Genomic DNA, 21973 nt, shown 5'->3' with positions numbered 1-21973 from the left:
GAAATGGGTCTGTGCATAAAATGAAAAGACATATGTCCTTGAAAGCAGTGTAAATATTTCTGTAGATAGAACACCATAAATAATGCACACAATAATTTGACAAGCATTTATTAAACGCCTACTATGTGCTCAGCACTGTACTAGGCACTAAGGGGTGCAGAGATACAAATGTAAAAGTTATTATTCCTGCCCTCAAGGAGCTTACAATTTAATTTTGGAAATAAATACAAACATGAAACTACAATACAGAGTGCTAGAAAATAATTACAAAACAACATATTAGTAAGTGCATGGACCACACTACAAACTTAAAGGATCAGTGCTGAGGCAGCACAGAGTAAGGGAGGTCTCAGTGAGGTGAAATCATCAGGGAGAGCTCACTCAGAAGATATAATGGAAGCTAGGCTTTGAAGGGAGTAATGAACATGAGCTGGGGCCAAAGAGAAATCTAAGCAAAAGGAACAGCATGAAAAAGGCACAGAGGCAAGAGCTTTATAAGAGACATCAGTGGAAGGTCACAGAAGTGTGAGTATGATGAATCAAGGTGAATATGCTAGAGAGAAATGAGGCTCAGGTGGATTAAACATGAGGACAAGGTAATAGAGGACAAGGTTCTATCACTGCTCTGATAGGAATTACCTGATGTGAAAATTATCTTGATTATCTTGTGAAATGAGACATCAGAAAAATGGAGTTTGAGGAGGACAATCTTGGAAGCAAACAAGGTGGGGATCTTGGGAGCAAGGAAACTGAAAAGCAAGAATTACAATACCCTGGGCCTCAGATGATATGGATCTGCAGAGAAGGATACGAAGAAATGGCAGAAACATGGGAAGGAAAAAAAAAAAATTCAGCCTCAAGGAGAAAACTAAGAATTGGAACAACTTAACAAGATATTGGACATGAACAGTGAAAACCAGAAAAAGACTAAAAGACCACTCCAACTCTGGGATAAGAAATAGGAAGGGTGGTAAGTCTGTTAAGGATAAAGATGTTAACCAAAGATGCCTATTTAAAAGGAAAATGGGGATACAGTAATGAGTTCTGTCTCCAAATACCAAGTTATATAAGTACCCGTGGAAAAGTTCACAAGTTAAGAGACAACCCATAGGGTAGAAAATATTAAGTTACTGAAATATAGAAGTATAAATAATCCAAATGGATAAAGAGGAGTATAGAAAAAGTAGTGAATAAAATTAAGACAAGGATATTTTTTTCAGTGGACAGGAGGAAAAAAAGATGCATAGAGAAAAGCTAAAAGTGAAGAAAAGCGACCAATTCTCAAAGGAGAATTCCCAAGATGCAGGATCAATTCAAAAATTATGAAATATAAGAAGGACAAGAACTGCGGCATTTCTGGCAATCCAATGGTTAAGACTCTGTATCCACTCTGCATCCCAGGGGGCACAGGTTCAACCACTGGTTAGGGAACTAAGGTCCCACGTTACCTGGGTTGACCAAAAAAAAAAAAAAAAAAAAAAAAAGGATAAGAGCTAAGAAAAGGCATTAATATTTATCCACTGGTGATTCTGAGGACATTTCAGTGGAGTGAGTACAAAAGCCAAAAACGAGTTTTAAGAATGCATTAATAAGGAAATGGGGTTTAACAACAGACGACATGTTTGAAAAACCATGAATGATAGAATAAGAAGAAAATGGTAGTTGGAAATGAGCACTAAAATTGAAGCTTTTACACATCTTATGCTGTAGGTGAACTTACTGTTGTCATCCTAAATGTCCATTTGCTTGGGCTAAGACAAGGATATTTCATTTTCCCCCATAATGCCACTTTCCCTGGGGCAGTTTAAGGAGAAGTATATTTTGAGTTATAAGTTACTGCTTTTCCTCCCAAGTTTTAAACATGTTTTACTTGTAGAATTTAACTTTCTAATACTACAAAGCACCAAAATTATCAACATTTAAAGATGATATAATAAACCAAAATGACATTTTCAACCAATTTTCCAGTAATTGTAATGGATTTTCACTATACTGCATATTTCCTTCCCCAGTAACTTTTCAGCTAAGCCTCAGTTTCCTCATCTATAAAATGGAGGATATCATAAGATATCAAAATATCTATCATAAGCACGAGAAATACATAACTTAGGGTTTGGCACACAGTAAGTGCTCAATAAATAAAAGCAATAGCTAGACCCTCAGAACCAAGAATAAAACTAACTGTTCTATATGGTAATCAACCACGACCACCTTACTCAATGCAAAAAGTCTTTGAAACCTAAGATGTCTCTCCTAGGACCATGTTGGATGGCAACTGTTACAGAAGAACCACTTTATTATGCCAGGTCTTAAAAAGTTGAGGATGGGAGAAGAAAGTACTGGTGAACAGTTAATTTCAGATTACAAGTATAAAAATAGAATCTGCAGGATAAAGGAATTTAGTGCTGTCACTCATAGTTAGGAGCTCAAAGTAAGGTCATACAGACGGATCAATGCTAAGAGTGAAAACTGTAGACCAAGAAAGGACTTCTACTTATGCCCACAAAGAAACAACAGCCCTTTTCTGCTGTCTTAAACTATTTGGCTACATCTATAGGTGTGCTGAATCAGCCTTGACATATATTGTTCTGTCAAGTCATAGTCTTTTCTCACATGCATTCCAGTATAATACTCATCTTTCTGGTCATATTTTCTTTTCTCTAAATTTCTGCCAGATGCTCAGTAATTCTAAGAGTTAAGTAATCTGGCTTTACTTTACTTTGAGTAATTACATTACTTTGAGTAATGTAAAGTGATGTTAGCTGGTACATCTACAGTCATTTCAATACCACGGTGCTCTGCTAACAGCTTTCACTGGAAGACTACTGTTCCTCTGAACTATTTGCGAGGACTGTGTGCATACATGCACATGCATACACACACTCTCCCTCTGACAACGTACCCATCTTGTATAATATTTATACACAGGTAACATTGGCCTCAGGCAGAATTAGTATTTTACGGAAAGTAAGGCACAACTGAAGCAGAGAGCAAAGATCTAGAGACAACTAGATTTGTTTCTGGTTTCTTGTAATTTCAAGTACAAAGGAGTTAGGAATAGTAATCTATAGGCTAAAAAGAGGGAGAAGCAGAGGGAAAAGAGAAGAGAAGAAAATAAAAGATAAGAAAAGCATTGTTTTGAAAAAGTTAACCAAGGAAACCAGGATGACAAATGACAAGTGGATATCAATGGTTCAATGAAATAGGTGTAGATAACTCTGATGTGATTAGTAATCAATATGTGCCATAGTGGGGTACAGAAGGGATGTTATAGAGAAGGAATTAATGATCCAAAAGGCAGACCTCTATGATGTATTATTTTATGACTGACTTTTACAAACATCAATCATAAAACAGTAGTAGTAAGTGCAGTCCTTGTTCAGGATAGTCACAGTGTGAAAATGTATAATTTCTCTTGGAACTTTCATTACAAGTATGAAATTACTTTCATTTCATTTCATATTCTTCTGAATAAGATTAATGGAATCAATTCCCATTCTGAAAGATGATTTTGGAAATAGCTAAAAGTTACTCAATTCCAAATATGGTGAATAAGTGCATAACCAGATGGTCAGAGATGAGATGAAATTCGAAGAGTAACAGAGTGTTTTTCTTGAATGGTGTATTAAATGGGAATCTTGAGTGTGTTCCAAATATCTAGAGGAATGGTAGTACTGGGAATAACAGTACTACTAGAATAGCTAGAACTGCCCAATTTAAAAAGACAACCCAAATTTGGATTCTTCTGTAAGTTATTGGTGGTAATTTTAAACCAGCCTCATTATACAGTATCCCTTGGTATACTGAAAACTTCAAATATGAAATATAGTGCCTGGTGATGATGAGTTTAATATTGTGTCTTTGCTGGATTATAGAGGGAATGTACCAGAATTCAGAAGAAAGAGGAATTGTTAGGTGAGATACTCAACCAATGAACACTGAAGATATGTAAAGCTAATGGCAAGAAACAGATAAAGAGTGAGTGAGGTGCTGAGGCCATCTAAGGAGGTGGGTTCAAGGTCAAGCAAGAGTGGCAAACCATCCAGTCAGGGGGTCTGTACAGACTGACAGGAACCTGAGAGAACAGTACTGTGATGGACCAAAAGAGATGAGTGTACATTCTTTGCAGGATTTTTAAGACTTCTTCAAGCACCTGTCTTTTTCCCCCATGTGATGTCTTATTGAGGATAGTATAAATACCTATTTGTACCACAGTGTACAGTGGGAAGGTGGAAAGGAGAGTCAAATTACCAAAAGGTATAGCCATCCAAGCTCAAAAGCAGCTGAGCTGCTGCTGCTGAGTCTCCACTCACCTCTTTCTCTGCATCATTCCCACAACCATCACTAATGCGTCCACTTCCTTTGCTGACACAGGTACTGGGGCTGGGGGTGGTGAAGGATACGTATGGATGCTCAGGGACTCAGGGGAGTCAGTGAAGGTGATATATGAAGAAAAATGCTGGAGTGCTGTTAAAAATATAGCATTCTGAGTTTGCATGGGAATATGGATTTCCACTATCAGGAGCATTAGAATAAAATAAAATGTACACTTAAGCATAAATACATTAAGTGTTTATAAAAATTTCCCTAGAACTAGGAGCTCAGAAAGTTAAATATAAGTGTAAGTCTCATACAGAGGCTGCTTCAAACTCTAAAACAGCTTCTTAGATCAGATTAGGAGCACAAAATGCACCTTTAGGGGAATAAATGGGAGACAGGGATCACAGGAGATCGGAAGAAGCAGAGGAACTAGGAGTAGCTACTCTCAAACCTACAGCTACTCACCAAAAAGACAAAGTTAAGTGCCTCAAGCCACACAAGCAGTTTTCTCTAATGCTATTTTAAGCTTCTAAAGGATCAGACCATCAGGAGCTCCATTCTATCAGACACCTCCTAAGATAGTCAAGCTAATTAATTTGTATCAAGGCACTGGACCCAAACTACTGAAGAGCTATTCTAACTTTGCCACCCCTATCAATCGGACCCTAGATAAGGTTGTAATATGTTGAACTTTCTGCCATTTTTTTTTTTTTTTTTTACAGTGAAAGACCTCTCACCAGCACACGGTTCCTCTAATGTTGAATTAATGCCCAATCTATGACTCAAGTTTTTCCCTAAACTCCTGTGGATTCAGATTTTTCTCCACTGTGGATTCTTTGATGTCGAATAAGACTTGACCTCTGAATAAAGGCTTTCCCACACTCATTACATTGATAGGGTTTCTCCCCTGTGTGAATTCTCAGATGCTGAATGAGGCCAGTGTTCCCATTGAAAGCTTTCCCACATTCTTTACATTTATAGGGTCTTTCTCCAGTGTGGATTCTCTGATGTTCAATAAGGCCTGACTTTTGACTGAAGGCCCTCCCACACTCATTGCATTTGTAGGGTTTCTCCCCAGTGTGGCTTCTCTGATGGCCAATAAGATGTGAGCTCCTCCTGAAAGTTTTCCCACACTCATCACACTCATAGGGCTTCTCCCCAGTGTGGATTCTCTGATGTCCAATGAGGTGTGAGCTATGACTGAAAGCTTTCCCACACTCATTACATTCATAGGGTCTCTCCCCACTGTGGATTCTCTGGTGCAGAATAAGGCCTGCACTCTGACTGAAAGCTTTCCCACACTGATTGCACTGATATGGCTTCTCCCCAGTATGGATTCTCTGGTGCAGGATCAGGCCTGTGTTTTGACTGAAGGCTTTACCACACTCCTTACAGTGGTAGCGTTTTACTTTGTTGTGGATATCCTGGTGGGAAAGAAGGGCTGACCTGTAACTGAAGGCTTTACCACATACATTACACTGATAGGGTTTCTCCCCAGTGTGGATTCTCCAGTGACGAACAAGGCCTGAACTCTGAGCAAAGCTCTTCCCACATTCATCACATTTATGTCGTCTCTCTTGGGTGGGATTTCCCCGCTGCCTCTCTAATGAGCCCAGAAGGTCTCGGGCTTCTCCAGGCTCAAGACCCCCGATAACATCCCCGTTGCATTTGGCAGCTGTCTCTCCATGTGGCTGGATTCCAGTAGATATTACCTGTTTTGAAGTTAATTCCCTGTTCTCATTCCTGGTCTCACCACCTGGAATAAAAATGTAATAAACATCAAGTGAATGTCACTTCCTAGTCTTTATGTTAGGAAAAAGAAATCAAATAGAGGAAAGAAAAATACACATGGAGGTTAAGAATAAATGGAAACTTCCATCTGTCTCCAAAATGCCTTCATTAATATGGGGAGAAAGGAGCAGGGACAAACTGAAGTACCACATACGCCAACTACGGAATAACTGCCATCAATAAACAGGGTTGTTGGAAGGAGAACTAAAGTAGAGAAGGGGGTCCCCTGAGGAGAAGCAGAAATTGGGGAGTGAGAAGGAATATGGAACTACAAAAAGATCTAATAAGTGGAGTAGGAATGAAAAACGCCCCAGTCATTAAAAGGGAGGAGCACAGTGGGTCTAAGTATGATATGGGAGATGTATATGAATGCAGAGAGCACCAAAAGATTTCAGTATCCAACTGGCAAAGAGACCAATACCCAGTCTACGGCCATACTACCCTGAATGCGCCCGATCTCGTCTGATCTTGGAAGCTAAGCAGGGTTGGGCCTGGTTAGTACTTGGACATGAGACAAATACTCAGTTACAAACTGTAAGATAAGTCCTAGATAAGAGAGTAAAAAAGTTTCCTTTTATTTTTAAAATTAATTTTTTCTGGTTATTTTTTTATTGAAGTACAGGAAATTCATAATATTGTTTGCTTCGGGTGTATGGTAAACTGATTAAGTTACACATATATGTGTATATATATACTCTTTTAAAAATTCTTTTTCATTATAGCCTATTATAAGATACTGAATATAGTTTCTGAATATTGTTGTTTATCTATTGTATATATGGTAGTGTGTATCTTAAACCCATATATCCCATATTCTTAATTTATCCCTCCTCCCACCTTCCTCCTTGATAAGCGTAAGTTTGTTTCTGTTTTGTAAATAAGTTCATTTGTACTATTTTTTGGATTTCACTATTTTTAGATTCTCTGACTTACTTCATTTAGTGTGATGATCTCTAAGTCCATCCATGTTGCTGTAAATGGTATTATTTAATTCTTTTTACAGCTGAGTAATATTCCATTATACACTCACACCCCCACCTACCCAACCTCCACATCTGTATTCATTCATCTGCTGATGGACACTTAGGTTGCTTCTAAGTCTTAGCTATTGTAAATAATGTTGCACTGAATATGGCAGTGCATTTCTTTTTAAATTAAAGCATCTGTCTTCTCTGGATATACATCCAGGAGTGGGATTGCTGGATCATATGGTAACTCTATCTTTAGTTTTTTAATGAACCCCATACTATTTTCCATAGTGGCCACAAAATTTTCCTTTCAGAACTCCAGAAGTCTCAATATTTTCTTTTTCTGTTGGATCCTGAGTTTAAACTCAATGGAATGATGCTAAAGCTGAAACTCCAGTACTTTGGCCACCTCATGTGAAGAGTTGACTCATTGGAAAAGATTTTGATGCTGGGAGGGATTGGAGGCAAGAAGGGAAGGGGACAACAGAGGATAAGATGGCTGGATGGCATCACTGACTCAATGGACGTGAGTCTCAGTGAACTCCGGGAGTTGGTGATGGACAGGGAGACCTGGCATGCTGTGATTCATGGGGTCCCAAAGAATCAGACACGACTGAGCGACTGATCTGATCTGATCTGATGTGTTTCAGAAAGCTCAAAGCTACTGTACACATAAACAAAAGATCTTTAACAATAACAACCAGAGCTCTCCTTACCCAGGGAGAACATGTTTCTATAATTCTCTGGCCCGTTATCTCTACTCGGATCTTTCTGGGATGAATCAAGAAGCCATTCTTCTCGAATTAGGGACACAGCCATGTCTTCAATCTTCTCTAAAGTCTGAAACAAAACAAGATGCTCATTTGGGGACTGGGACTGTTCCACAGCTTAAACCCAGAGTATCAGAGAGACCCATCAGGGGTGGAGAGGATCATGACATGAGAAAGTACCATGTAAAGGGATCTGCGAAGTTGGCTGGGAAGAGCAGGAAAATGCATCAGATTTACTGGGGGTGGGGGGGTAGAATCAAGGATCAATCTGTCTCTATGCATTAGGATGTGGAGCAATTTCTTAAGTGAGTACTGCTACAGACAGTCTAGACATGGGGTAGATGCCACAAACATTCTGAGTAGAGCTATGAGGTTTCAGTGAGAAGAAGCACACTCACCTGGAACCCTGCTGTAAGCAGTGTAGCTGTCATCTCCTGGTCTCGAGGACTTCCTTTCTGGGAAGGGGTAGGACTCTGTGAAACTGATATGGCTGAGAGGAGAAAGGAGATATGAATGAGACCAGCCTTGTTCTATGGTTATAGGAACCAGCACTAACATATTCCAAAATTTTGTATATTTCAGCAGATATGCATGCCAGAGATTTTGCATATGAAATTCTGTTAGTCTTGGACTACGTGTCCATACCTATGGTTGCCCACAAAACACCTGTACTTTGATGGTCCACTCAGCTTGAAGCTACCTGTCAAAAACTAGAATGTTTACTGGTTTCCTAACAGGAATTGCTTTACAATTTCTTCTCTACCATCAAAGCTATAGTCCATTCTTGTGCTTGTACACAGTATTTCTTTAGGTCCTAATCTTTTGTCAAACTGAATATGGGAACCAATCTATCTCTACTAACTCTATCACTTTTTTGAAATGTCTACTATGACTGCCAGTATCTGCTTCCTATAGATATCAGACAGGGTAATAAAAAAATCAAAATGGACTACTGTGTCTTGCACAACAGGTATTAGAATTTTACATAAGAATTGTTTTAGAAACATTAAAAATCTAGTAATTTAAAACAAACTATGAAACCACATAAATAAAAAAATAAGAAACATAGTGCAAGTATGATATGAGACTAGAACATCTTGTTCTATAAAAAAGTAAGAAAAATCACAAAAATTATGGAGAAAAGTCAATAGGACGCAGGAGTCAGATGGAAGAGGCCTCCTATGGCCAACCCTGAGACAATTTAAGCATCAAAATAAAGAGAATAACAGAAAGAAAAAAAATGAATTTATGAGTACATATTGATAAATAAAAAATGAGTAAAATAAAATGGGGGAAGGAGGGAACACTCTCCATTACAGTAAACAAATAAATACAAAAACATTGTACAGGAGGTAGTGACCAAAACCATCCCAAAGAAAAAGAAATGCAAGAAGGCAAAATGGTTGTCTGAGGAGGCTTTACAAATAGCTGAGAAAAGAACAGAAGTGAAAAGCAAGGGAGAAAGGGAACGATATACCCAACAGAATGCAGAGTTCCAGAGAATACCAAGGAGAGGTAAGAAGGCCTTCTTCAATGAACAATGCAAGGAAGTAGAGGAAACAACAGAATGGGAGACTAGAGATTTCTTTAAGAAAACTGGAGATATGAAGGGAACATTTCATGCAAGGATGGGCATGATAAAGGACAGAAACTAATAGCGGCAGAGGAGATTAAGAGAAAGGAAGAATGCACAGAAGAACTATACAAAAAAGATCTTAATGACTCAGATAACCATGGTTGTGTGGTCATTTACCTAGACCTGACAACCTGGAGTGTGAAGTTAGGTGGGCCTTAGGTAGCATTACTACAAACAAAGCTAGTGGAGGTGATGGAATTCTAGCTGAGCTATTTAAAATCCTAAAAGATGATGCTGTTAAAGTGTTACACTCAGTATGTCAGAAAATTTGGAAAACTCAGCAGTTGCCACAGGACTGGAAAAGGTCAGTTTTCATTCCAATCCCCAAGAAGAGCAATGCCAGAGAATGTTCAGATTACTGGACAATTGTGCTTATTTCGTATGCTAGTAAGGTAATGCTTCAAACTAGGCTTCAAAATCCTTCAAACTAGGCTTCAGCAGTATGTGAACCGAGAACTTATAGATATACAAGTTGGACTTAGAAAAGGCAGAGGAACCAGATATCAAATTGCCAACATTCACTGGATCATACAGAAAGCACAGGAATTCCAGAAAAACACCTATTTCTGCTTCCTTGACTATGTGAAAACCTTGGGCTGTGTGTATCCGGCAAGCTGTGGAAAATTCTTAAAGACATGGGAATACCAGACTATCTCACCTGTCTTCTCAGAAACCTGTATATGGGTCAAGAAGCAACAGTTACAATCTTACATGGAACAACTGACTGGTTCAAAATTGGGAAAGGAGTATAACAAGGCTGTATATTGTCATTGTTTATTTAACTTATATGCAGAGCACATCATCTGAAATGCCAGGCTGTATGAATCACAAGTTGGAATCAGGATTGCTGGGAGAAATATCAACAACCTCAGATATGCAGACGACACCACCCTTATGGCAGAAAGTGAAGAGGAACTAAAAAGCCTTTTGATGAAAGTGAAAGTGGAGAGTGAAAAAGTTGGCTTAAAGCTCAACATTCAGAAAATGAAGATCATGGCATCCAGTCCCATCACTTCATGGCAAATGGAAGGGAAAAAAGTAGAAGCAGTGACAGATTTTCTTTTCTTGGGCTCCAAAAATCACTGCAGATGGTGACTGCAGCCATGAAATTAAAAGACGCTTGCTCCTTGGAAGGAAAGCTATGACAAACCTAAACAACATATTAAAAAGCAAAGACCACTTTATTGACAATGGTCCGTATAGTCAAAGCTATGGTTTTTCCAGTAGTCATGTATGGATGTGAGAGGTGGACCATAAAGAAGGCTGAGCGCCAAAGAATTGATGATTTCAAATTATGGTGCTGGAGAAGACTCTTCTAAGTCCCCTGGACTGCATGGAGATCAAACCAGTCAATTCTAAAGGAGATCAACCCTGAACATTCACTGGAAGGACTGATGCTGAAGCTGAAACTCTAATACTTTGGCCACCTGATGTGAAAAGCCAACTCACTGGAAAAGACCCTGATGCTGGAAAAGACTGAAGGCAAAAGGAGGAGAAGGGGCAATAGAGGATGAGAGGGTTAGATGGCATCACTGACTCTATGGAGATGAATTTGAGCAAACTCCAGGAGATACTGAAGGACAGGGAAGCCTGGCATGCTGAACTCTATGGGGTCACAAAGAGTTGGACATGACTTAGCGACTGAACAACAATGATAGAAAATAATCACTTTAGCAATCATTGATTCAATGAAGGAGCATCAACAAATACTAAAACTAGTGTTTCAGCAACACAAGTTTGATGAAGACCAGGGTATTTACTGATACACAGACTCAACAGTATATCCCCAGAAATTACTTATTAATTACAAAGGGAAAAACAGTAACAAAAACCTAGCAAGGACAACCTTAAAAAAGTCATTGAAAAAAACACTACCAACAATAGACAAATTCCTGTCATATTCCTGAGAAAGATACAAAATCACTTGTGAGGTGTTCCTGCCAAATAGGCACAATTTGAATCTAAATAAGAGAAAACATCACACAAACTCAAATTGTTGTCATTCTACAAAATAATTGACTTGTACTCTTCACAAATTCAAGATTATGGAAGGCAAAGAAAGGCTGAGGAACTATTCCAAGTAAAAGGTGAGTAAAGAGACAGGACAACTATTTGCAAAGTGTGATCCTGGACTAGACTCTGGAAAAACTTTGGGACAGCTGGCAAAATGTGAGTGTTTTATAACTGTGATCAATTCATTGTGGTATCTATGCAAATGCTCTTGTTTAAGAAAAGACATACTGAAGTACAAATAAAATGGCATCTGATACCAACAAAATCTAAAAATGCCTATGCCTATGCAGTAAATACACTGTGGTAACAGAAACATACGAAGCTATAAAATCCCCAAATTCTTTCATTTGTTCTTGAATTTACCACTGGGACTGACAGTCTGTATTTGAAGCTTAGATGAAATTTAAATCAGATCTTATGACCAGTCTGTAAACAGCAGATTCTAGTTCTTGGTTCAAGGAACTAGATAGGTGTCCTGAATGTACTTTCTTTCCTTTTCACTTCCTCCCTCCTCAGCAGTGAAATCTGGCTCCTCACCTCTATCATGTGGCCCTTGGAGAACTGCAGATTTGTGCTGCATTGCCACAGGTTGGAGCTGAGTATCTGGAGGCTCCGGTGCAGATTCTGAATGCATCAACTCCTCCCAGAGTACCCTATGTCCATGTGGACGAGCTGGGACCTGGAAACAAGACAGTTGCATTACAAAGAATCCCTCTGAGAAATGAAGTGAACAATGTAAGAAAAAGCACATCTAAAGGAATACATATGGGGGAAGGAAAAAGCAGAATCTTAATTACTTCAAAGGGGCAGTAAGGAACACAAACATGCTGATTCGCACAGAAAGGCATCATTTATGCTTAGCACTGAAGAAAAAGATTTCTGCTGATGCCCTCCTTGATGCACAAAATGCTGATACTTTGTACTCTCAAGAAAGGAGAAGAATGATAAACAGCAACTTAAAGCAGTACTCTTCAGCGGAAAAAATTTTTGATAAGAAACTAGGAAATCTGAGTTCTGGCCTCAGATCTATCTTTAGTTATTTGGTTGCCCCTGGAAAATAAGTTCTCTATGCATCAGTTTCCCATCTGGCAAACAGAACAATAATACAACTGCAGGGATGTTATGAGGATTAAAAAAATGGATTTATATCCTTTACAAGAATAAAAAGAACTCTATAGATAGAAGCCACGCCACAATATAACTATTTTCATTCTCCTATAACAAAACTCACGCTCAGCATTTATTCTCCCACTTTGTATCAATGTCCCTCCACCCAGCTCCCTGGACTCTCACAGTCACAGCATGCCCACCTCCTTCTACGTACCGGCCGTCCCAATATATCAATTTGCCTTTCCAAATCCTCCAGTAGGGTCACCACTTCCTCTCCATTCTCTAGCTGATGTTCCTTCACCAAAGTCTGGAGCTCCTCAGGCAGGATGGTCAAGAACTGCTCTAGCACCAGCAGCTCCAGGATCTGCTCCTTGGTGTTCAAATCTGGCCTCAGCCACTGATGGCAAAGTGCGCGGAGTTGGATCAGAGCTTCTCGGGGTCCTAGTGTCTCTTGGTAGCATAACTTCCTGAAGCGTAGGCGGAACAGCTCTTGGCCAGGAGGGTTATTTTCATGTAGACTTGATTCCTGGTCCCAACCATGATCTTCCTCTACCTTGACAATTACAAGGTCCTCTTCAGGAACCTGGTCTGGTGGGGATGGGGCTAAAGACTTTCTTGATTCTGCTGCCATTTAGGGCCAGAAAAGCTCAGGAGACTCGTTTCTACTATGTTTCTTTATCTTCTTAAGAGAAGAACCTTCTGAGGGCCTCTTCTTTAAGGGTACTTCTTTGGGGACAGAAAATGACAAATAGTGTAAAGGCAAGCCAAAGGTCACAATAATTTACTGAGATATCTTAACAAGTTCCCTACCATGACATGGATGTCATTTAAGTGATCCTCTCCAGAAATAACTCCTTGCCTTCTTAGCCTTCTGCCATGCCAATTCCATCTGGGAATTCCTTCTGCTTTCTCTCCTGGGGATATGGAACATGGCTAAACAAAGTCAGGAAACCATGTAGACTGGGTCTAATTGAAATTCCATATTTAATCTCATCTGACACTCAGTGCTACTGATTTGATTCCTTTCAGCATTTGCTATACCAGCTATACTGTTTTGACACACTGCAGCTCTTAACCTGCCCCTCACTCTCAACATGAGACTAATTTCCACATAATACAGCTAAAGGTATTGTCAAGAAAGGTCCTAACACTTTCCTCTTCTCCACTTAACATTCCTTATCCCACATGTACTCCACCCCCAATCCCATTCCCAACCCCCTGGTCTCCACACTAACTTCTACTATGGACTTTATTTCAAGCTTTGTAAAGTCTTCTCTAGGGCACAGGTTCTGTACCTCTAAGGAACCTGAATGCCCTATCAACACTTGCAACCCCCAAACCTAGTCCCACAAACTAATGACACACAATGTTTTAGAAATAAAATTATACAGTATGTAGCCTTTTGAGTCTGGCATATCTTCTAGCATATTGTACTTGATTCATCAACGTTAGTATATGTATCAGTTTACTCCTTATATAGCACAGCATGGCAAGCATTCACCAGTGGACTTCCTATAACCATTTGCTTCAGTCGTGTCTGACTCTTTGCCACCCCAAGGACCATAGCCTGCCAAGCTCCTCTGTCCATGGGATTCTCCAGGCAAGAATACTGGAGTGGATTGCCGTGCCCTCTTCTAGAGGATCTTCCCAACCCAGGGATAGAACCTGTGTCTCTTACGTCTCCTGCACTGGCAGGCAGGTTCTTTACCACTAATGCCACCTAACAAGCCCTCTTATTCCTTATACGGATAAATGTTCATCCATTCTCTAGTTTAGACTATCTCAGTTGCTTCCAGTTTTTGATGATTACCAATAAGGCCACTATAAGTATCTGCATATGAATTTTTGTGTGAACATTTCTCCTGGGTAAATATCCAGAAAAAAAAACTGCTGGGTCATAAGGTAAGTATATGGATAACTTTATGAGAGACTGCCCGACTGTTTCCCAAAGTGGCTATAATACTTTGCATTCCACTAGCAATATGTGAGAACTGCAATTGTTCTACATTCTGACCAGCATTTGAAACACACACATACACATATAGACACACATACACATAGATTTTGGTATTCTAAAAGACATAGTGGTATTTCATAAGGTTTTAATTTGCATTTCTCTACTGACTAATAATGCTGAGCATCCTTTCCTGTGCTTATTTGCCATTCATATAATTGGTCCTTCAATCCATGGGTTCCAACGTTCCTGGATTCAATCAATCATGGATCAAAGATATTTGGGGAGAAAAAATTCCAGAAAGTTCCAAAAGGTAAAACATAAATTTGCCACACATCACCAACTATTTACAAAGCATTTATATTTTATTAGGGATTGTAAGTAATCTAGAGATGATTTAAAGTATACAGGAGGATATGCATAGGTTATATGCAAAGACTATTATATTTTACATAAAGACTTGAGCATCAACAAATTTTAGTATCCAAGAGGGTCCTGGACCCAATTCCCCATGGATACCAAGAGACAACTGCATCCTCTTTGACTTTTTCCTATATTTAGAATTCGATTTTTAAAAATAATTGACTTTTGAGAATTCTTTACATATTTTGGATATAAGTCCTTTACGAAATATGTGACTTGCAAATATCTCCCCCTTTCCATTCTTTTAACAGTGCCTTTTTAAGAACAGAAATTCATAATTTTTTGAAATTTAATTTGTCAACTTTTAGGGATTGTACTATTGTTGTCATATCTAAGAAGTTTTTGCTTAATCCAAGGACACAAAGATTATAGTTTAAATTTTTACTTTTAGGTTTATAATCGCTTTTAAGTTAGTTTTTGTTCAGAGTTTGAAGTATGGATGGAGGTTCATATAGGTATCAAATTGTTGCAACACTATTTGCAGAAAAGATTAAACTTTACGTATTGAAGTATCTTACATCTTTGTATCTTTGACAAAAATCAATGGACTGTGTGTGTGGATCTCCTTCTGGAATCTCGATTTTGTTCCACTGATGTATATGTTATTCCTTTCGCCAATACAAACTGTCTTGACAGTTGTGGCTTTTTAAATCTTGAAATAAATTACTAAGAGTCCTGTAACTTTGTTGTTCATTTTCAGAATTATTTTAGTTTTTCTAGTTCTGTTGCCTTTTGGTATAAATTTTATAAATGTCTTCTAAAAAACAAAAAACAAAACTCCTGGAATAGGATTTGTGTTGATTCTATAGTTCAGTTGAGAGACAAGTGACATCTAAACAGTATTGTTTCCCATCTCATAAACATGGTATGTCTGTCTATTTATTTAAGTTTTCTAATTTCTTTCATTAGTACTCAAACTACCTATTCTCAAAGGACTGGATAAAATGCTTTCTTCTTTAAAATCCTTTCTTAATGATTCCAATTGGAAATGATTTCCCTCTTAGTCTACATATCTGTTACACAAGTATCACTTCAATGTTATTTTTGCCATAATTGTGTATTATTAGTTGCAAAGGAGTTTTGACTTTCTAACTTGATTCTATATTTCCTATGAGTAGAGATCTTTATCTTTTATCTTATTGATAGAATGGAAGAAGATTAGAGGACTATTATTTATAATACTCAACACAGACTGTATTTGTATTTGTTGAGCAGTTAAGTTTTACATATAACGCCCGAGTCTTTACACTTATTCAATGACAGGGGCCTGTTTCTTTGTGGGATATATATCTATGGCTTTCACCTTTGGTATCTGGCATCACTCTTGCCTGCAGTAGCAGTGGTAAGTGATCTTTCTGCCCTGTTATGCTTTTCTTCATGTTCCATAAAGCTGCTTATTGTGGGTTGAACTGTGTCCCTCCAAAAAAAAAAAAAAAATGTTGAGGTACTAACCCTTGGTACTTGTGAATTTGACCTTATTTGGAAATAGACTCTTTGCCGTTTTAATCAAATTAAGATGAGGTTATATTGGAGTGAAAGTGAAAGTGAAGTCGCTCAGTCATATCCGACTCTTTGCGACCCCATGGACTGTAGCCTACCAGGCTCTTCTGTCCATGGGATTTTCCAGGCAAGAGTACTGGAGTGGGTTGCCATTTCCCTCTCCAGGGGATTTTCCCAACCCAGGGATCAAACCCGGGTCTCTGGCATTGTAGGCAGACGCTTTTATATATTGGAATAGGGTGGCCCTTTAAGCCAATATGACTAGTATATTTATAATGAGAAAAGACATGGAGATTGACACATACAAAGAGAAGGCCATGTGAAGACAGAAGACAGTCATGTAACTACGGGCGGTAGAGATGGAGTTATGCAGTTTCAAGTCAAGGAACGCCAAGGATTGTCAGTAACGATCAGAAGTTAGGAGAGTATGAACCTGCTATCACATTGACCTTAGACTTTTGGCCATCGTAACTATGGGGAATAAATTTCTGTGGAAGCCATCCAGTTTGTGGTACTATGTTATGGCAGCCCTATCAAACTAAATACACTGCTAGAGAGACTGTCTTAACACATACGTAATACAACTCACCTCCTTAAAATCTTTCAATAAGGAACTTAACTCTTCAGCATGGAATGTAAGGCCCTTTATGATATGTAAAACTGTCTTGCTTTATCTGCTATAAACTTTCCTTTACAGGGCTTCCCAGGTGGCTCAGAGGGTAAAAGCATCTGCCTACAATGTGGGAGACCCGGGTTCGATCCCTGGGTTGGGAAGATCCCTTGGAGAAGGAAATGGCAACCCATTCCAGTACTCTTGCCTGGAAAATCCCATGGACAGAGGAGACTGGTAGGCTACAGTCCATGGGGTCGCAAAGAGTTGGATATGACTGAGCTACTTCACTTGCACTTTTTTTTCTTTCTCCTTCATACAGCCTTTTCCAAATGTGGCCTTCTCCTATCCCCATTCTGCTGTAGAGCTCTTTAGCTCAGTGGTTCTCAATTCCTCCCATATCCCAGATATTTAGCAATGTCTGGAAACATTTGGGAAGGGATGCTACTAGTAGCTAGTAGGTAGAGGCCAGAGATGTGATTAAACATCCTACAATGTATAACATAATTCTCCATAAAAAGAATGATCTGGTTAAAAGTGTCACTGTTATGGCTGATAAACCCTAGTGTTGCAGAAATCACTGAACTCTAACTTGAAAGTCTCAGCTTATCTATTACCTTTTAAATCAGGTCTTCCCTGTTGCCCCCACTCCTCAGCTGCCAACATCCCCCACCCTGGAAGATTAAGGTGCTCATTTTTGCCAAGTTATTTTTTGCAAGGTGTCCGCACAGGATTTATCACATTGTATAGAATATGTACTGCAAATGTCTGCCCATGGTCATGGTCTTTGTGACAGTGATCTTTTTCTTTGTATCTCTTTGTAACTTATATTACATATTTGTAGGCCAGAAAGATCACAATGGCAACACTGTGGACAAGGGCCTGGAGAAAATATAACTGAAGGCAGCACTGTAGAGAATAGAGAATAGCATAACTAAAGGAGGCATATCCAAAAGCAATTGGCAAGAAATGCTAATATCAAGATAAATTCACAGACCTGTAGTCCATCTAGGGAAAGAAGAGGTCGGCACTTAGAAATCAGATTACATATTGTTACTGACATGAGTCTTCAAGTCAGTGTCTCTATCTTTCAGGCATCTGAGGCCAAGAGAGTAAGGTAGGGTTGGCTCAAAGTCTCTCAAACTAATGAAACACAGCGCTTCTTTCCATAAAAAAGCCCATATGCACAAAAGTTTACATTTTCAGTGTTCGTACATCAAACATCCTCCAAAGAACTCCAAGAAGGTTAAGAACCCCTACTTAGAGAATGTGGACAGAAAAGGAAGAGAATTTGAAAAATTATCTTTAAAATCAAGACAGACTGGTAACTACAGTTTGGTGAGGAAAGTACAGATGAAGAAACCAGGGAGCAAGAGATAAAATTAAATATGGTGATTAACAACAAAGGGTTTAATTCATAGATAATAACTTTACAGAGAAGTGGGGGAATTTTCTGGTATAGAGATTTGAGGGAAGAATGAAATCTCTGTCTTAGCAAAAGGCTGAGATTTTGTGGAGGGTTTGAGACAAGGGGTAAAGAGAGACACTTTTGTTTTGAACACACAGGACCAACATCCATGGTTTTTAAAATAATTCACTTAAAAAGTCAATAAAAATTTAATAAATCCATTACTATGGGACATGAATTCTAAGCTCTAATTGTTTTGAATGCATAGTCATAGTTTTAGGAAATTTAGACAAATTTCCTAAAGTCAAGGTTCATCTTTAACTACTGAACTACTGGTCACCTTCCACCTTATAATCAATACTCATTAATATTAGCTATAAAAAGTTTCAATGTTAAGTGTGCATCATTCAAGAACTTTACATTGTTGATGTTAAAATAGTAGTATAGTACTAAACGATATTTAAAAATGATATTTCAACAGTGAAACTTATGGGAGTCATCTAACTGTTAGGTTTGTTCATATTTCAAATCACATCAACCAACAAATCTTGTCCATTATCCGTTTGATTCTTCTTTTTAGTAGCTCATTTTCCTGTTTTGGTCTCGTCCCTCTTTAATCAGACAGTTTTTGAAAGTTACAGCCTATAACCAAGTACAAAGATATGTACTACAAAATTAGTCCACTATAAATATAACACCTTCTCTCAGTTTTGTGTATATGCCCCTGTACTTAAATTAAGTTGGTAAGCACCGTGTGGATAAAGACTGCTTCTTACATCCTCTTTTAAGAATACTTCATCAACTTTATTGATTTAGGAAATTAAAAAAATCTTTAAAGCTTCTTCTCATTTTTAATGCAATAATATTGTGAACTACTGAAGACATGTTTTAACACCATTACCTTTTTAATAGATGAAGAAAGAATGCTTTCTTCCTTTAGACTAATTTGTCTAATTTGGGATGTTTGGGAGCTGAAATAAAACCAAGCAAAGGTATTTTCCAGGCTTTAAAAATCAAGGTGAAGCAAACACTGTGTTTTATAGGTATCTCAAACTGTGTAAGTTGAATATTTTAACATCCACATTTTACACTTAACTACAGCAGAAATTCAAAATATGTATGCATTTGCTAAAACTATGATTACTGCATAAGTATACTTAACTTGAACTAATCAAACAACAGAAATATGTATTTTTTAGAGGTGGTAGTGACAAAAGTTATTCATGAGTCACCTGAATTTCAGAAATGGGGCCCCTCCTAAAGAGTTTTCAGGCATCTGCTTCAACTAGCTTTAATAAACAAAGTATTCTGAATAAGGTTGAATTTTATATTACCGCAAAGTTGTCAAAAACTGTTTCATTGTACATTATCCAGTCAACACACTGTCATTTTCTGAATACACTACAGAAAGCAAAACAAACTAAGCAGGAAAAACAGGTTTCCAAGGACAACTGGGGTTTCAAAAACAATATATATATATATATTTTTAATGACAATTGTGACGGAAATGCAAAACTGTTAAATAAAAACAATTCAAATAGTGGACAGTGGTCAATAAAAGATAACAAAGGGACAGTTTTCTACTTTAAGACAAATAAGACTGACTGCAAATAACACCACAAACGATTAGCGATGAAGAAAGCGTATCTTCACTGAAGGTTCCTTAGGAAAAAGTTTGGGCACGCGGACTCGGCCTGCGCTGGCAAGCAAAGCGACCCTTAACCGACCGAATCACCCCGGGGCGCAGACCTCGGCTCAGGGCCCCTCTCCAGACCCCTCAGGCTTGTCCTCAGCTGCGGCCTGGTCTGGCCACAAAGCGTTCCTGTTTCCTCCGGCCCAAGGCCGGACTGTACTCACCGTGAGTTCCAGGGGCGGCCCGCGGTGGGGAAGGATGCTACAAACGGTGGACAGACCCACAGGAACAGCTGCAAGAAGAGAGGTGAGAAAGCAGCAGCCGGCCCAGGACCCTCCAGCCCCTAACTTCCAGACGTGAAGAGGCACACCGCCGGCCAACATGCATGTTGCCCCAAGCCACTTCCGGGAGCTCTCTAGGAATCCTGGAGGTCTGAAAGCTCTATGGTCGGACCAATGAGCCAACTGGGCCACCACGCCCCTCACAACCGAACGCTAGGCCTCGCTGTCTTTTTGCGTCTACGCGTCGCAGGATTGCCCGCGGCTCTAAGGCGCCGGGAAAGTTGTGATAAATAACGGACTGTGGCATCACTTCCGCCTCGCGCACTGGGGCCAACGACCCCGCTCCGCACACTCGCTGGGGACGTAAAGGTCCCCCGGAGAGCTGATCCGAGGGCTTGCGGAGGCCAGGGCTGGGAGCAGGCGGTAGCTGGGGTAGCGGTGGAGGATGCACGTCAAGGATCCTTATGATGCTAAGTAACTAGACTTGCGTTTGGCCGGGTTAGATATCCCTGCACTTTATTGTTCTCTCTCCATAAACATATCCAACCCTCCCACGTAGACTGCAAATTTCTTGAGGAATTCCAGTTTATCATGGTTCATAGTAAATATGAATTCTTTCGAGTCTTTACGTATGTTCCACCCTTTCCTATTTTAATGAACTACAGTCTCTTACAAAATCTGCTTTGCAGTTTAGCTTTTTTAGTACTGAGTTAAGTTTAGGATTAACTTTAGGGGACTTCCCTGGTGGTTCAGACGGTAAAAGCATCTGCCTACAATTCAGGAGACTTGGGTTCAATCCCTGGGTTGGGAAGATCCCCTGGAGAAGGAAATGGCAACCCATTCCAGTATTCTTGCCTGGAAAATTCCATGGACGGAGGAGCCTGGCAGGCTACAGCCCATGGGGTCGCAAAGAGTCAGACACGACTGAGCGACTTCACTTAAGTTTAGGATTATGACGTAATCTATGACATAAACTTAAGTTGTAGACCCTATTTCCAATACCACAAATTTAGAAAAACCCAAATTCAAATCTATGTTCTTTCCTTATACACCCTTACAATTTTAACTTTTTAGACTACATAGGATTTGGGGGCGGTGGTTGTGGATGCTGGCCTAAAAAATCAAACAGCCAATTATTTTAACAGCAAAATGGGTTTGTGCAGGAAAAGCAGAGAATTGCTATTTGGGTCACGCAAAGCGTGGTGTTTCAGAGGCAAGATCAAGAAACAAAGGGAAGATCAACTTTATTAGTTTGGGGGAGGGCTGTCTTGAATAAAAGTTCGCTGGAGAAGAAGGAGGTTATGGCCGTTTCTTATTAGCTTCAAGCGGTGGTCACTGCATTGCCACTGGGGCAGGGAGGGCTCTTCTTAAAAGCAGGTGATGAAATTCCCTTGTGAAAAATGTCCTCTCGTATCAGAAGAAAAGTTATATTCTTGTCATAAATAAGTTGCGACAGACAGACTTTTATACAAAGAATTCCATATAAGCTGAAATGGACCTTGTTAAATATTTATTTTCCTTATTCTTACTGGTTATGCAGGCTGTAATACTAGTAC

General features: G+C 39.2%; 1 protein-coding gene across 3 annotated transcripts; it reads right to left on the bottom strand.

The window, feature by feature from the left end:
* Positions 1 to 91: 91 nt before the first annotated feature.
* Positions 92 to 20638, bottom strand: ZKSCAN8 (zinc finger with KRAB and SCAN domains 8). 3 transcript variants are annotated; one of them, XM_070361095.1, is made up of 7 exons: positions 20361 to 20638; positions 13419 to 13522; positions 12823 to 13334; positions 12036 to 12177; positions 8248 to 8339; positions 7796 to 7919; positions 92 to 6076 (listed from the first exon to the last, which is right to left on the bottom strand). In XM_070361095.1, the coding sequence occupies exons 3-7, from the start codon at positions 13237 to 13239 to the stop codon at positions 5115 to 5117; spliced, it is 1737 nt and encodes a 578-aa protein (XP_070217196.1). In that variant the 5' UTR covers positions 13240 to 13334; positions 13419 to 13522; positions 20361 to 20638; the 3' UTR covers positions 92 to 5114. The 3 variants fall into 3 exon arrangements, with proteins under 3 accessions (XP_070217196.1, XP_070217197.1, XP_014337075.2); XM_070361096.1 differs by lacking the exon at positions 13419 to 13522 and having other exon boundaries at positions 12823 to 13331; XM_014481589.2 differs by lacking the exon at positions 13419 to 13522 and having other exon boundaries at positions 20361 to 20637.
* Positions 20639 to 21973: the final 1335 nt, after the last annotated feature.

Source organism: Bos mutus, chromosome 23, assembly GCF_027580195.1.
Source record: "Bos mutus isolate GX-2022 chromosome 23, NWIPB_WYAK_1.1, whole genome shotgun sequence".
In the NCBI taxonomy this organism is placed as follows: Eukaryota; Metazoa; Chordata; class Mammalia; order Artiodactyla; family Bovidae; genus Bos; species Bos mutus.
Note: the sequence above shows the minus strand (reverse complement) of the source record. Positions and strands in the feature narration are given on the sequence as shown.

Coding starts and splice junctions, on each gene's coding strand:
- ZKSCAN8 (XM_070361095.1), bottom strand. CDS start 13,239: ATGGCAGCAGAATCAAGAAAGTCTTTAGCCCCATCCCCACCAGACCAG. Junction 7,920..8,247: donor TGCTTACAGCAGGGTTCCAG/GTGAGTGTGCTT, acceptor GTTTTGTTTCAG/ACTTTAGAGAAGATTGAAGA. Junction 6,077..7,795: donor TAGAAACATGTTCTCCCTGG/GTAAGGAGAGCT, acceptor TTTTTATTCCAG/GTGGTGAGACCAGGAATGAG.